Source organism: Schistocerca cancellata, chromosome 2 (assembly GCF_023864275.1).
Source record: "Schistocerca cancellata isolate TAMUIC-IGC-003103 chromosome 2, iqSchCanc2.1, whole genome shotgun sequence".
Classification (NCBI taxonomy): domain Eukaryota; kingdom Metazoa; phylum Arthropoda; class Insecta; order Orthoptera; family Acrididae; genus Schistocerca; species Schistocerca cancellata.
In genome coordinates, this window is record NC_064627.1 from 1,091,834,047 (window position 1) to 1,091,850,372 (window position 16,326).

General features: G+C 40.8%; 1 protein-coding gene across 1 annotated transcript in view; it reads right to left on the bottom strand.

Moving 5' to 3' along the window:
* LOC126163107 (ryanodine receptor) overlaps positions 1-16,326 on the bottom strand; it is a 737,240-nt gene that overhangs the window by 306,998 nt on the left and 413,916 nt on the right. The window contains exon 32 of the mRNA XM_049920028.1: positions 2,713-2,881. Within this exon, the coding sequence (XP_049775985.1) occupies positions 2,713-2,881 (169 nt within the window). The remainder of the gene's footprint in view (positions 1-2,712; positions 2,882-16,326) is intronic.

A 16,326-nucleotide genomic window follows, 5' to 3' on the forward strand; every position in this document is an offset into this window, starting at 1 on the left:
GTTAAACACAAACTCTAAAATATGGAACAATTTTTCAAGTTCACAAATAATTGCCAGAACTGAAAGATGCTGTAAATGGATTTGTAATCTGATTCTTACCCACTGAGCTACCAAGTCAACATGAAAATATAAACAAGCAACCACAATTAGGAGAATAACAATAAGAAGAACAAGAAAGATAGGAGAGATAAATACAGAGAGAGAGAAATCATGTAACGCATCATGAAACTGCTTTTATGTAATTTGACACACAATTAAAATGTAGATTAAGTGTTGTTGTGAATAGAAAGGAGCTGTAAACACACTGAGTGAACAAATTGGAAATTGAGGAAGGCCACCAGCAATTGTACACAGCACTCAAGGTCTTGATTTGTACAGGCCAGTATATGTCATTTATTTAGAATGACACGAGGGGGAAAAAAAGAGAATTGCGTAACATTTTCTTTGGTTCAACTATCATTTTTTATGTAGTAAGTTCTATTCTTTAGCCTGGAACACAGATTTTAATACCATTGCAATTTTGACAGAATTTCTCATATGGAGATAGCACTGTTTCTCTGTCTCAGCATGAATTACATGAATGAAATAAAGACAGGTACCTGTATTCATTAAACCTAAAAGCAACACAGATATCACGTAAACATAGTTGTTACATATTACTACCATCATTAGGCTTATTTCCTGATTCCAGGAAACTGTATAAATTGACAAATGATACACAACTTGGGAAGGAACAAGAATCATAAAGCATCTACTTTAACAACAAATCTGTAAAACTGCCATGTCTGCCTGTTTGAACACAATTCTCCAAAATTACTGATAAATTTTCATGGGGTTTTTGCAGGTAACTTGAGTATATTTTGAGGCACTGTGTAGGTTTAATTTATCAAAATCTGATCACAGAAAAAAACAGCATGATTTAAAGTTTTATCTAAAACCATCCTGTCTGTCTTTTTGAACCTGACAATTTCTTTCATGGGGTTTTCACAGGTAACCTGAGCATAACCTGAGGCACTGGATACTCTTTATTTAATGAAATTGGGCCACAGAAAAAAAGTTTTAACCATACTTATGTTATAAATGTGAAAATAACCCTGCCTGTTATATCTTCATGACTAATCTGCTGGACCGAATTTGACGTAAAGATAGGTTCTACCCTAAGGAAGAACATAGGACACTCTAGAAAATGTGTAGTACAAGATACTTATTGATTTAAAGAGAAGAATAGTACATGAATTAGGGAAAATATTTACTCTCAGTAAAAGCTATTTACTCTTTAACTTTTGATCCTTAACATATTTTTGAAAATGCTTTTATTGGTTGATAGGTGCTCCATGGTATGATTCAAAGTAATGATTACAATTCTTATACAATCTTCAATGTGTTTAATTTGTACTTCCACACTATTTGTTGCATAATGTACCCATTGTTAGAGAGCTGTTCATAAAGTATTGGACTTTTATTTACAAAATAATCTTTATTTGGATACAACTGTTTGACACTAGCCACCTTCAAAGTAGTCCCCTTTGGCTTCTACGTGCCTCTTCCAATGCTGCTGCCACTGGAAGCTTTGCTGGAAAGCCTCTTTTGCTGTGGTGCCTATTTGCCCTGTCAAATTTTACATGATGTCTTCTCTTTTCTGAAACATGGTCCCCTTCAGAGTCTTTCTAAGTTTAGGGAAAAGTCAGAAACACCTGGTGCTAGGTCAGGGGACTAGGAAGACCAACAAACCATAGCACTGTGGTGTTTAGCCAAAACACTCTGAATTAACTGAGAACAATGAGAGGGTGCATTATTGTGGTGAAGGTGCCAACTGCCTGCTCCCCGCAGCCCAGTGTTTGCATCTCACTGCTTCATAAGGGCAATATATAGCCTTTTGGTAATACTTCTTATTGACATCGGTAAGAAAGTTACGATTACTGTTCACAATACTCAGTATGTTCTGTGTGATCTCCAAATGAAGTTGCTTCTGCTCAGTTGTTAGCAAGTTTGTCACAAATTTTTCTGAGATCCTCCTGAGGTCCAAATGTTTCAAAAATTGGGATGAATGGATTCAATTCTAATTTTAATCTCATCTGCAAGTTCTCTGATTGTGATTCAATCACCCTGCATCACCAGGGTTCTTACATGATTAACAACAACCTCAATTGGAAATATCGAGGGCCTACCTGAATGTGCTTCACTCTTCACTCATGAGCAACCATGTTTGAAGAGGTTGTAGCACTCCTTTATCTGTGTGGTACCCATTGCTTCAACCCAAATACTTGTTGAATCTTGCAGATTGTTTCAACTTGACATTTGGGATGCTTAAAACCAAATTTGATGCAATAACATTGTTCCACTTTTTATGCCATTTCACTCACAATATAAAATCTGATGACAACTACTTACATGTATTCACTTGTCATTGGGTAGCCAATGACTGGTTGTTTCTGCAGTCATGAAAAAATCATTACATGCGTACAATGTATGCCTATAAATTTACAGGAAAGGAAATGCATGACCCAATACCATTGTTGGTTTCAACAATAAAAAAATAAGTTCGGATAGTTTTTGAATAACGTATTTACTTCAGTAGCATGATGCATATATTCACACTTCTGCCCATACCCCTTTGTATACACTGCTCAGCAGAAACTACTGATATGCGAGTGCAGTTGCAGGTAACAGCTAGTCTAAAGTAAGAATGAGTTATAACAGATAGTTTTGTACCTGAGACATGCGGACTTGTGCTGTTCGTGGTGGCTGAAGTGTATTTGTACGTGCCATACCAAGTGGTTTATTTCTTTCTGGTAGTATTTCCCCATCTATACCACCTGGTTCTGGAGTTTTTGCTTTCTTCATTCCTTCACTGCTTGCATCTCGTTTTCGGGAGAAAAATCTGCAACCACAAGAAGATAAAAATGTATATTCTAATTATGGCAGTTGTTACCATTATACCTTCCAGTACCGTATTTATATTCTTCCAAGGACTTTCCATTCCCCAAATTATGGGAGTCTTACTCAGATGATGATTTTCTCTGAGGAGATTGAAACTTGCTTATTTTAAATTAAATGCTATGAAGATGTGTGTAACAGATAAACATATAATCAATGGTATGAGTAAAGCACATTCTGATATATAGGGTCTGACCCTTAGGCCATAAATTAAAATTTCTTTTAACATAAAAGTGATTCATTTGTTTTGGGCCCCTGTTGATGCTGTCAGTGGCCCTCTTTTTCCATTTTATCCATGACAACACCAACTCATAGTGTCAAAACATACATATAACCTCACACAGCAACTGAACGCCACACATCACACGACTGCTTGCCACTGCCCTTGTTATGGTGCATGCACCCTCTGCACAAAGACAGACTGGAATGCACAGTGACTGCTTGTTTCTTTTACACTACTTAACAAATATCCACTACCATGATCATTTTTAAGAGGAACGAATACCCATAGTGGACGAGTGTATTTGATAAAATGCCCTGTTATGCTACATATCTGTGAACTCTAGCTAAAGAGGTCGTGCATAATTGCTTATTCATATGCAACAATATTTTCATTTCCTCAACAGGTACGTCATTTACATGTATCATTAATGACTATTACTCCCACTCATGCTTAACAATAATTGATAAAACTTGCTTCATTGTGTCATGTGTCATATTTAAACATTATACAATTTGTCAAAACAATTTCCCAGATTTAAGCCAGATGGAGAGGTGCATCCAATACACATTTGAGATTACTTTCATTATCAAAGCTGGTGGGATGACCTCGTGAAAACTTATTATGGATTAGGTTACTTAACAGGAGACGCAGCTGAATGGGATAATGCCCATTCACAAGATTTTAAATTTTGTCGGGATTTCCAGGAAAGTTTTAAATGAAAGTCTTGGTGTCCCACCACACAGGAAAAATTAACACTTGAACTATTAGACCAGAAATATTACAATAGTCCTCAGAGTACTTATAATAAGTATATTGAATGGCACCTCATGAAAGCTAAATATCTAGATGGTCCAATAGACAAAGTACATTTAGTCAAGGCATTAATAAAACAGCTACCACACTATATGAGGAAAGAGATATGGTACAGAGGATGGACAAATGTTAATGATTTGCTTACTTTCCTAGAAGGATTAGAAACAATGAATACAGGAAAGAATAAAAGTTTCCAGGATAGTGACTGGGTTAATACAAATAAAAACAATAAATCTTTTCTAGTCCACTTGTAAAGAAAAGAGAAACTAATTATTGTGCATAATAACAGAAATAAGACAAGAAGCAATGATGGAAACAATATACATTCACAAGTTTTCTTACCTCATAATCTCTAACACAAATAAAAATTCTAAAAACATGGACATAACTAATTCTTGAAAAGATGTAGTTCAAAATAATTATCCCTATACAGTTGTGGAAAACGGAGAGTGCCCTGGATCATGTGCAAAAATCCAGGATATACTGGTTGCATGTAATCATAAAATACTCATCACAGAGTAGTTCTCATCTACATCTACATCCACATGGATACTCTGCAAATCGCATTTAAGTGCCTGGCAGAGGGTTTATGAAACCACCTTCACAATTCTCTATTATTCCAATCTCGTATAGTGCGTAGAAAGAATGAACACCTATATCTTTCCGTACGAGCTCTGATTTCCCTTATTTTATCGTGGTGATAGTTCCTCCCTATGTAGGTCGGTGTCAACAAAATATTTTTGCATTCATAGGAGAAAGTTGGTGATTGGAATTTTGCAAGAAGATTCTGTCACAACGAAAAACGCCTTTCTTTTAATGATGTCCAGCCCAAATCCTGTATCATTTCTGTGACACTCTCTCCCATATTTCGTGATAATACAAAATGTGCTGCCTTTCTTTGAATGTTTTTGATGTACTCCATCAGTCCTATCTGGTAAGGATCCCACACTGAGCAGGAGTATTCTAAAAGAAGAGGGACAAGTGTAGTGTAGGCAATCTCCTTAGTAGGTCTGTTACATTTTCTAAGTGTCCCGCAAATAAAATGCAGTCTATGGTTAGCCTTCCCCACAACATTTTCTGTGTGTTCCTTCCAATTTAAGTTGTTCATAACTGTAATAAGTAAGTATTTAGTTGAATTTACAACTTTTAGATTAGACTGATTTATCATGTAACTGAAGTTTAATGAGTTCCTTTTAGCACTCATGTGGATGACCTCACACTTTTCAATATTTAGGATCAACTGCTACTTTTCGCACCATTCAAATATCTTTTCTAAATCATTTTGCAGTTTGTTTTGATCTTCTGATGACTTTATTAGTCAATAAACGACAGTGTCATTTGCAAACAACCGAAGACAGCTACTCAGATTGTCTCCCAAATCGTTTATATAGATACGGAACGGCAAAGGGCCTATAACACTACCTTGGGGAAAGCTAGAAATCACTTCTGTTTTACTCGATGACTTTCCATCAATTACTACAAACTGTGACCTCTCTGACAGGAAATCACAAATCCAGTCACCTAACTGAGACGATATTCCATAAGCACGCAATTTCACTATGAGCCGCTTGTGTGGCATAAGGTCAAAAGCCTTCCAGAAATCCAGAAATATGGAATCGATCTGAAATCCCTTGTCAATAGCACTCAATACTTCATGTGAATAAAGAACTAGTTGTGTTTCACAGGAACGATGTTCTCTAAACCCATACTGTGTCAACAGACAATTTTCTTTGAGGTAGTTCATAATGTTCGAACACAATATATGTTCCAAAATCCTGCTGCATATTGATATATGATATGGGCCTGTAATTTAGTGGATTATTCCCACTACCCTTCTTGAATATTGGTGTGACCTGTGCAACTTTCCAGTCTTTGGGTATGGATCTTTCATCAAGCGAAAGGTTGTATATGATAATTAAGTATGGAGTTAATGCATCAGCTTTCTCATAAAGAAACCTAATTGGTATACAGTCTGGACCAGAAGACTTGCTTTTATTTAGTGATTTGAGTTGCTTCACTACTCCGAGGATATTTACTTCTACGTTACTCATGTTGGCAGCTGTTCTCGATTTGAATTCTGGAACATTTCAGAAGGCTGTGTTTAGTAACTCTGCTTTGGCAGCACTGTCTTTGATAGTATCTTCATTGCTATTGCACAGAGAAGGCATTGATTTTTTCTTGCCACTAACATACTTCACATACGACCAGAATCTCTTTGGATTTTCTGCCAGGTTTTGAGACAGATTTTCGTTGTGGAAACTCTTAAAAGCATCTCGCATTGAAGAACACGCTAAATTTCAAGCTTCTTGAGGATTTTGCTCTGTTTAAATTTGGCATGTTTGTTTCGTTGTTTCTGCAACAGTGTTCTAACCCGTTTTGTGTACCGAGGAGGATCAGCTCCGTCGTTTGTTAATTTATTTCGTATAAATCTCTCAATTGCTGCCGATACTATTTCTTTGAATTTAAGCCACATCTGGTCTACACTTATATTATTAATATGGAATGAGTGGAAATTGTCTCTCAGGAAGGTGTCAAGTGAATTTTATCTGCTTTTTTTGAATAGGTATATTTTTAAAGGATTTGGGGATTACAATATTCAATCTCGCTACGACAGACCTGTGTTCACTAATCCCTGAATCAGTTCTGATGCTCGTTATTAACTCAGGATTATTTGTTGCTAAGAGGTCAAGTGTGTTTTCACAACCGTTTACTATTCGCATGGGCTCATGAACTAACTGCTCGAAATAATTTTCAGAGAATGCATTTAGAACAGTTTCGGATGGTGTTTTATGCTTACCTCCGGAATTAAACGTGTATTTTCGCCAACATATCGAGGGTAAATTACAGTCACCACCAACTATTATTGTATGAGTCGGGTACGTGTTTGAAATCAAACTCAAGTTTTCTTTGAACCTTTCAGCAACTGTATCATCTGAATTGGGAGGTCAGTAAAAGGATCCAATTATTATTTCATTCCGGTTGCCAACAATGACCTCTGCCCATACTAAATCACAGGAAGTATCTACTTCAATTTCGTGACTAGTTAAACAACTTCTGACAGCAACAAACACGCCACTGCCAACCGTGTTTAGCCTATCCTTTTGGAACACCGTTAGGTTCTTCGCAAAAATTTCGGCTGAGCTTATATCCGGCTTTAGCCAGCTTTCAGTGCCTATAACGATCTGAAGATCAGTGCTTTCTATTAGCGCTTGGAGCTCTGGTATTTCCCCAACACAGCTACGACAATTTACAACTGTTATACCAGTGGTTCCTGTATCTACATTCTTCCTGTGTTCTGCCTGCACCCATTGTGACTGCTTGTGTTTTCCCGAGACCATCTAACCTAAAAAACCGCACAGTCCACGCCACACAGCCCCTGCTACCCATGTAGCCGCCTCCTGCATATACTGCATATAGTGGACACCTGACCTATTCAGCAGAACCTGAAACCCAACCACCCTTTGGCGCAAGTTGAGGAATCTGCACCCTACACGGTCGCAGACCCTCCACTCACCTCTGTACCAGAGGTCTGCAATTAGACCTGTGGACTATGCTGCAAATGGTCAGATCTGCTTTTATCTTGCAAGCAAGACTGGCAGCCTTTACCACTTCTGTTAGCTGCTCAAAACCAGAGAGAGTCTCTTCTGATCTGAAGTGACACAAATCATTGGTATCGACATGAGCAGCCACCTGCAGTTGGCTGCACCCTGTGCTCTTCATGGCATCCGGGAGGACCCTTTCCACATCTGGAATGACTCCAACTGGTATGCACACGGAGTGCACATTGGTTTTCTTACCCTCCTTGTAAGCCAAGTCCCTAAGGGGCCCCATAATGCGCCTAATTTTGGAGCTCCCAACTACCAGTAATCCCACCCTCTGTGACTGCCTGGATCTTGCAGGCTGAGTGGTTTCCTCTGAAACAGGGCAGGCGACAGCATCTGGCTCAGTGACAGTGTCAGCCAGAGACAGCACCTGGAACTTGTTTGTCAGACAAACCAGGGAGGCCTTACATACAGCTGCCTAGGAAGTCTTCCGCCACCTGCTTTGCCCTGGGGTGACATCCCACTCGACTACAGGTGAAGGGTCAGTCTCATCTACATCTACATCTACATCTACATTTATACTCCGCAAGCCACCCAACGGTGTGTGGCGGAGGGCACTTTACATGCCACTGTCATTATCTCCCTTTCCTATTCCAGTCGCGTATGGTTCGCGGGAAGAACGACTGTCTGAAAGCCTCTGTGCGCGCTCTAATCTCTCTAATTTTACATTCGTGATCTCCTCGGGAGGTATAAGTAGGGGGAAGCAATATATTCGATACCTCATCCAGAAACGCACCCTCTCGAAACTTGGCGAGCAAGCTACACCGCGATGCAGAGCGCCTCTCTTGCAGAGTCTGCCACTTGAGTTTGTTAAACATCTCAGTAACGCTATCACGGTTACCAAATAACCCTGTGACGAAACGCGCCGCTCTTCTTTGGATCTTCTCTATCTCCTCCATCAACCCGATCTGGTACGGATTCCAGTGCTCAGTGCTCAGTGTGAGCAGTAACTGTGTTGGCCACCAGTGAGGACCGATCAGAGGACTCTGACATGCTGGACATCCATTGGATCCCCACGGCCGGCCCACAACAGAGGTGCCCATCCACTGCAGCCTCAAACTGTGTAACCAAAGCCATCACAGCCTGAAGCTGAGAGTGAAGTGTCACCAACACGGCTCGCATCCGCACACAACAATCACAGTCCCTGCCCATACTAAAGACCATGGAAAACTAAACTATGCAGGTAAACAGTCTATCGGCATGTGCTCCGCAATCCTACTGTAGACCCTGATGAAAACACATGAGCTGTGTCTAGTAATATGCAGATATTCAAAAACCTAACTACCGAAGCACTAAGGTGAAATTAAATAATTTGCCCTTGATTAGGAACTTGTAATATGTCACAAAATCGGTTTATTTAAATGAAAACGTGAGAACTGTGGCTATTAGATATTGAATTTACACGCAGAAACTCAAGAAACTAAACTATTAAAGCACACAGACGATATAATAAAATTCACTCCTGGTTAGGAACTCTTAAATGTCACAAAAGCGGTTACTTCCCTGTTGCTGCAACTGTCTCAGTCGGCTACTACAATGAAACAGAGGACTTTACACCAAAACCTACTGTAAGTGAGAAATAGGGAATACGAAAGGAGAAATTCACATTGATTCAAGCACAAGATTTCCTTGATTCAGAAGAGCTGGTAACTACATGCAAAAAGATGGATTTATTTCCTAGTTTATCAATTACACACGTTTATCTAATAGCAATTACTGGTACCACAGATAAATTAATTAAACAGGAAACCAAGAAAGCTATAAATATAGAACCATTCTCCTTCACATTTCCTAACATAAATATTCAAATACAATTGGGAGAAGGAAACTTGCTACTCACCATGTAGCAGAGATGCTGAGTCGCAGATAGACACAACAAAAAGACTCACAATTAAAGCTTTCGGCCATTGGCCTTCCTCAACAACAGGCAGACATATGCATGTGCACACACACACACACACACACACACACACACACACACACGACTACATCTCAGGCCACTGAAACCATGCTGTGAGCAGCAGCACCAGTGCATGATGGGAGTGGCGATTGGGTGGGGCTATGGAGGAGTCTGGGGTGGGGAGGGTAGAGATATTATGGTGGGGGTGACAGACAGTGAAGTGCTGCATGTTAGACAGAGGGCAGGGGAGAGGTGGGGAGAGGGGGTGGCAGTAGTGGAAAAGAAGAGAAATAAAATGATTGTGTGTGGTGATGGAATGATGACTGTGTAGTGCTGGAATGGGAACATGGAATGGGCTGGATGGGAGAGGACAGTGACTAACGAAGGTTGAGGCCAGGAGGGTTACGTGAACGCAGGATGTATTGCAGGGATAGTTCCCACCTGTGCAGTCCCGAAAAGCTGGTGTTGGTGGGAAGGATCCATATGGTACAGGCTGTGAAGCAGTCATTGAAATGAAGGATATTATGTTTGGCAATGTGTACAGCAACAGAGTAATCCGATTGTTTCTTGGCCACAGTTTGTCAGTGGCCATTCGTGTGGACAGATAGCTTGTTGGTTGTCATGCCTACATCAAATGCATCACAGTGGCAGCAGCCTAGCTTGTAAATCACATGACTGGTTTCACAGGTAGCTCTGCCTTTGATGGGATAGGTGATAAGTGACTGGACTGGAGTAGGTGGTGGTGGGAGGATGTACAGGACAGGTCTTGCATCTAGGTCTATTACAGGGATATGAGCCATGAGGTAAGGGATTGGGAGCAGGGGTTGTGTAAGAATGGAGGAGTATATTGTGTATGTTCGGTGGACGTTGAAATACCACTGTGGGAGTGGTGGGTAGTATAGTGGGCAGGAAATTTCTCATTTAAGGGCATAATAAGAGGTAATCGAAACCCTGGCGGAGAACTAATTCAGCTGCTCCAGTCCTGAGTGGTACTGAGTTATGAGGGGAATTCTCCTCTGTTACTGGATGGTTGGACTTTGGGAGGTGGTGGGAGGCTGGAAAGATAAGGCATGGGAGATTTGTTTATGTATTAGGTTGGTAGGATAATTATGGTCAGTGAAGGCTTCAGTGAGACCCTCGGCACACTTCAAGAGGGACTGCTCGTCACTGCAGATGTGACAACCATGGGTGGCTAGGCTGTACGGAAGGGACTTCTTGGTATGGCATGGGTGGCAGCTGTTGAAGTGGAGGTATTGCTGGTGGTTAGTAGGTTTGAAATGGACGGAGCTACTGATGTAGCCATCTTTGAGGTGGAGGTCAACATCTAGGAAGGTGGTTTGTTGGGTTGAATACGACCAGGTTAAGCAAATGGGGGAGAAGTTGTTAGGTTCTGGAGGAATGTGGATCCAGATAGCAAAGATGTCATCAATGAATCTGAACCAGGTGGTGGGTTTTGGATTCTGGGTTTTTAGGAAGGATTCCTCTAGGTGGCCCACAAACCCTACCAATCAGGCTCAACAAAATACCAATATTGAACCTTGCCTAACTCAGTTCACTCCTCCATCCAACTGTGATCCACCCCCACTGCCCCCTAAACGAAGCCCTGTTGACTTTCCAGAATTTCTTAACCTCGAACCTTGCCTCACCATCATTCCCCAAATGCCGCAACATGCAAACTAACCTTACATCCGCAGAAAGAACCACACTCCACCATCTAAAAACTGATCCCAATCTTATAATCCTACCTGCAGACAAAGGCTCCACCACTGTTGTTTTGAACCACAAGGATTACCTGGTGGGAGGACTCTGCCAGCTGTCAGATACATCCATCCTCAAACCTTGCAACAGTGACCCCATACCAGTAATCCAACAGAATCTCTAGTCACTAATCAAATCCTTAGGCCAATCCCAGAACCTCTCCCCAGAGTCCATCTCTCTACTCACACCTACCACTCCCTGCACTGCTACCTTCTACATGCTTCCTAAAGTACGTAACCATAAGCACCCAGGATGCCTCATTGTGGCCGGTTACTGTGCCCCCCACTAAGAGAATCTCTGCTCTCATAGACTAGCACCTTCAACCTATTACCCGGAACCTATGCTCCTATATAAAAGATACCAACAATTTCCTCCACCGAATCTCCAAAGTTCCCATCCCTTTACCCCTCGGTGCCCTGCTCATCACAACTGATGCCATCTTCCTGTACATTCCCTAATGCCAATGGCCTTACTGCTATTGAACAGTACATTTCTCAATGCCCAATGGATTGCAAACCAACAACCTCCTTCCTAGTTGCCATGACCAACTATATCCTCATCCACAATTACTTCTCCTTTGAATGCATTACCTACAAACAAATCCCTATTCATGGGCCACCGAGAGGAATCCTTCCTAAAAACCCAGAATCCTAAACCCCTCACCTGGTTCAGATTCACTGATGACATCTTTGCTATCTGGATCGAAGGTGAGGACACCCTATCCACATTCCTCCAGAACCTCAACAACTTCTCCCCCATTTGCTTCACCTGGTCCTACTCACTCCAACAAGCCACCTTTCTAGATGTTGACCTCCACCTCAAAGATGGCTACATCAGTACCTCCATCCATATCAAGCCTATTAACCACCAACAATACCTCCACTTCGACAGCTGCCACCCATTCCAAAGCCCTTTCGTACGGCCTAGCCACCCATGGTCGTCGCATCAGCAGTGATGAGTAGTCCCTCTCGAAATATACCAAGGGTCCCACTGAAACCTTCACTGATTGTAATTATCCTCCCAACCTTCTACATAAACAAATCTCCCATGCCTTATCTTTCCAGTCTCCCACCACCTTGCAAAGTCCTACCGTCTGGCCACAGAGGGACATTACCCTCGTAACTCAGCACCGACCAGGGCAGGAGCAACTGAATTACATTCTCCGCCAGGGTTTTGATTACCTCTCATCGTGCCCTGAAATGAGAAATGTCCTGCCTACTCTCCTTTCCACCCCTCCCACAGTGGTATTCTGTCATCCACCGAACCTACACAATATACTCCTCAATCCTCACACAACCCCTGCTCCCAGTCCCTTACCTCATGGCTCATATCCCTGTAATAGACCTAGATGCAAGACCTGTCCTGTACATCCTCCCACCACCACCTACTCCAGTCCAGTCACTATCACCTATCCCATCAAAGGCAGGGCTACCTGTGAAACCAGTCATGTGGTTTACAAGCTAAGCTGCAACCACTGTACTGCATTCTATGTAGGCATGACAACTGACAAGCTGCATGAATGGCCACCGACAAACTGTGGCCAAGAAACCAGCGGAGAATCCTGTTGCTGAACACGCTGCCAACATAATATCCTTCATTTCAATGACTGCTTCACAGCCTGTACCATGTGGACCCTTCCCACCAACACCAGCTTTTCAGCATTGCACAGGTGGGGTCTATCCCTGCAATACATCCTTTGTTCGCATAACCCTCCTGGCCTCAACCTTTGTTTGTCACTGTCCTCACCCATCCAACCCATTCCCTGTTCCCATTCCAGCACTGCACAGCCATCATTCCACCAACACAACCAGTCTTTTTTATTTCTCTCCTTTTTTGCTGCTTCCCCCCCCCCCCCCCCCCTCTGCCCTTCCTCCTCGCCACTCCCCTGCATTCCGTCTAACATGCATCACTTCACTGTCCATCACCCCCACCATACTATCCCTCCCCCTCCCTGCCCCAGCCTTCCCCTTAGCCCCACCCAATCACGACTTCCGTCATCCACTGGTGCTGCTGCTCACAAGGTGGTTTCAGTTGCCTAGACTGCAGTCATGTGTGTGAGTTGTGTGTGTGTGTGTGTGTGTGTGTGTGTGTGTGTGTGTGTGTGTGTGTGTGTATTGTTGAAGGAGGCCAATGGCTGAAAGCTTTAACTGTGACAGTCCTTTTGTTGTGCCTACCTGTGACTCAGCATCTCCACTACATGGTGAGTAGCAACTTTCCTTCTCATAATATTGTTACATACCATCCTGGATTTTCCAATGCAAATACAATTAGGTGTAGACTGGTTGCTTAAGCACCAAGTGATTTTGAATTTTTGTATACCATACATGGCACTCATAGGTGACTAGATGTGCAGTTTAAACATCAAAAACAAAGAACCATTCTTTTTTAAGCTCCAGTCAGTACCAGTAAGTTTGAAACCAGCAATACAAGAAGAAATGAAGAAATAAACAAAATGATAGACAACCAAATAATAGAATATAGTTTAAAGTGCCTAGAACAATCAGTTACTTGTGATTAAGAAAGCTACAGGCCTGGTTCGCCTTGCACTGGATGCATGCACACTAAATAGGCACATAGAAATGGAACATGATAGACCGTGAGTATTGATGAATTACTGGCATGGTTTGAAGAGGTGTGACATTTTAGTTCAATGGATCTGACAAGTGGCTACTGGCAGGTAAAATTAAATAAGGATACTAAAGAATATACAGCAATTTATATGATGGAAAACTTTTTAATTTAAACTAATATTTTTTGGATTGAGTATTTCAGTTTCAGTATTTATTAGAGCTCTTGATCAAGCTCTTGTGAAAGGATTATTGTAAGTACTTTTAATTTATGTGGATTATACTTTACTGGTATCCAAGACACGGTAGGAGCACTGTACTTTGTTCACTAAGTCTTTATATAAATTTTATGGAAGAAGAATAACTATCAAACTAGCACAATCACAGTTTTCTCAAGAGGAACTTAAGTTCGTAGGACATCCAGTGAGAGTAAATGGTATAAAGCCAGACTCTGAATGGGTAAGAGGTATGAGAAACTGTCCAGAATCACGTAATGTGAAACAGGTTCATTTTTGGGATTAACTGGATTCTATTGTTTATATACACAGAGACAAGTAATGAATAATCCGTGCTTACTTGCATTGTTGAAGCATAGAACTACTTAGATTTGGGATGAATAATACTGCAAAAGCCTTTCAGAACATAAAAGATGCACTGGTAAATGTTCCAATATTATGACATCTGATAATGACTGAACCACCCAAATTAGATACAGACACATTGGAATACAGTGTAGCTACAGAATTATTTCAGGGAGTATGGCGTTCCAAAACTGGGGAACATAGAATTGTTTCTTTTGCTAGCAGGAACCTAGACAACTCCAATTAAATTATATAGCAACATGGAGGAACTATTAGCTATCATTTGGAGTATACAAAAGTTTGAGGCACTTAAGTGTGTATCACAATTAGTATTATACACTGATCATCACCTTCTTAATGAAAACTAGACTGTTGCATACGCGTTTCATGAGCTGGATAGTTCCTTCAACAGTTCAGCACTGACATAAAGTATATAAAAGGTTTTATAAATCAAGTTCATATGCATTATCAAGGTTACCTTTGGATATGAAGGATATGAACAAGGACCTGGATTAACCTTTGTAATTAACTTTTTCAACTTAAGATTTAGCAAAGCAGGTAAGACAACCTTAAATTAAATTTATCCATGTTATATGGGTGTGGTCCGTGGGCCACGAATGTATTGTAAAGATTTTTATGAAATAATATATAGCGCAACAGTCAATTGTTACTAATGTTTTATTAGCATAATGCAGTTTAGCAATGTGCTGCTGTCATCACATACATGTACAGTTACTTTTACGTTGCAATTAAAATGAAGTGAAGTTAGTTTCCTTTGCTTGTGTGCCAGAGAGGAAACAGGTGTCTGTTTCGACACATAACCTCACTAGCACACACAGAAAAGGAAACTAACCTCGCTTCATTTTAATTACAATGTAAAAGTAACTGTAAATGCATCTAATGATGGTAGCATGCCACTGAAATGCATCACGCTGATAACAGTGAATGTTGCAGTAAATATTATTTCATAATGCTAAGAAAGGAATACGGGAGGATGATTATTTTAAAAGTAAACTTCAACAGTGTGAACAACGATCATTACCACCATTAGAAGAACATTATGGACACTTGTAGATCAAATATTATTTTGGAGAGAAGACACACACACACACACACACACAATACTGGAAGCTATGCTTCCACAGTGTGCAGAAACCAAGTTGATATGGTTTGTACATAAGGGCAGGGATCTCTATGGTATATGTAAATGTATAAAACACACGAATAAGCCACACACACACACACACACACACACTCAAACACTGGTGATATCTAGGCCATTTTCTGTACTGCGACTTCCCATTTGATATCCTGAAAAACTGAGTCAGCATCCCTCCATAATGAGTGAGAAGTTGAGCTCAGAAAGAGGAAGAGGTGTCAGTATTGTGCTATGCATAGCTTGGGGGTAAGTATTTCTAGAAAGGAAAAAAGAAGGAAAAAACATGAAGTGAAGGTGTTACGTGGAATGTTGTATATTTTGTAATCATTTTTATTATTATTTACTTGTATAACATTTTTTATCAAACCCCTACTCTGTTTTAGCTAAGTAATCCTTCAATGTATAAAATGTATTGCATAACAGGTACTTTTTAGCTGCCTTTTTAAAAAAAGTCTATTTTTGCAATTTCTTTAATCTCTTTTGGTAATTTATTGTACAGTTTTATTCCTTGGTAGAAAATGCTGTTTTGAGTGGGGGAGATTATTGAAATTGGAGCTGACTGCAGCACTCTGGGTCTAGATATTGTCACTGGTCCTCGGCACTGTGGCTCTGGTAAATCCTTGCAGGCTGTTCCTGTTGTTACATCCTCTTCATTATAATGAGCATCAAAGGTAACTCCTTTCATCAAAGTTTCATGATTGTCAAGTGGGTCTTCAGTTTCTTTGCACCTCCCATCATCAATCTGTGTCTCTGGACTGTAAAAGGGCTTCATATGGAGGACATGGG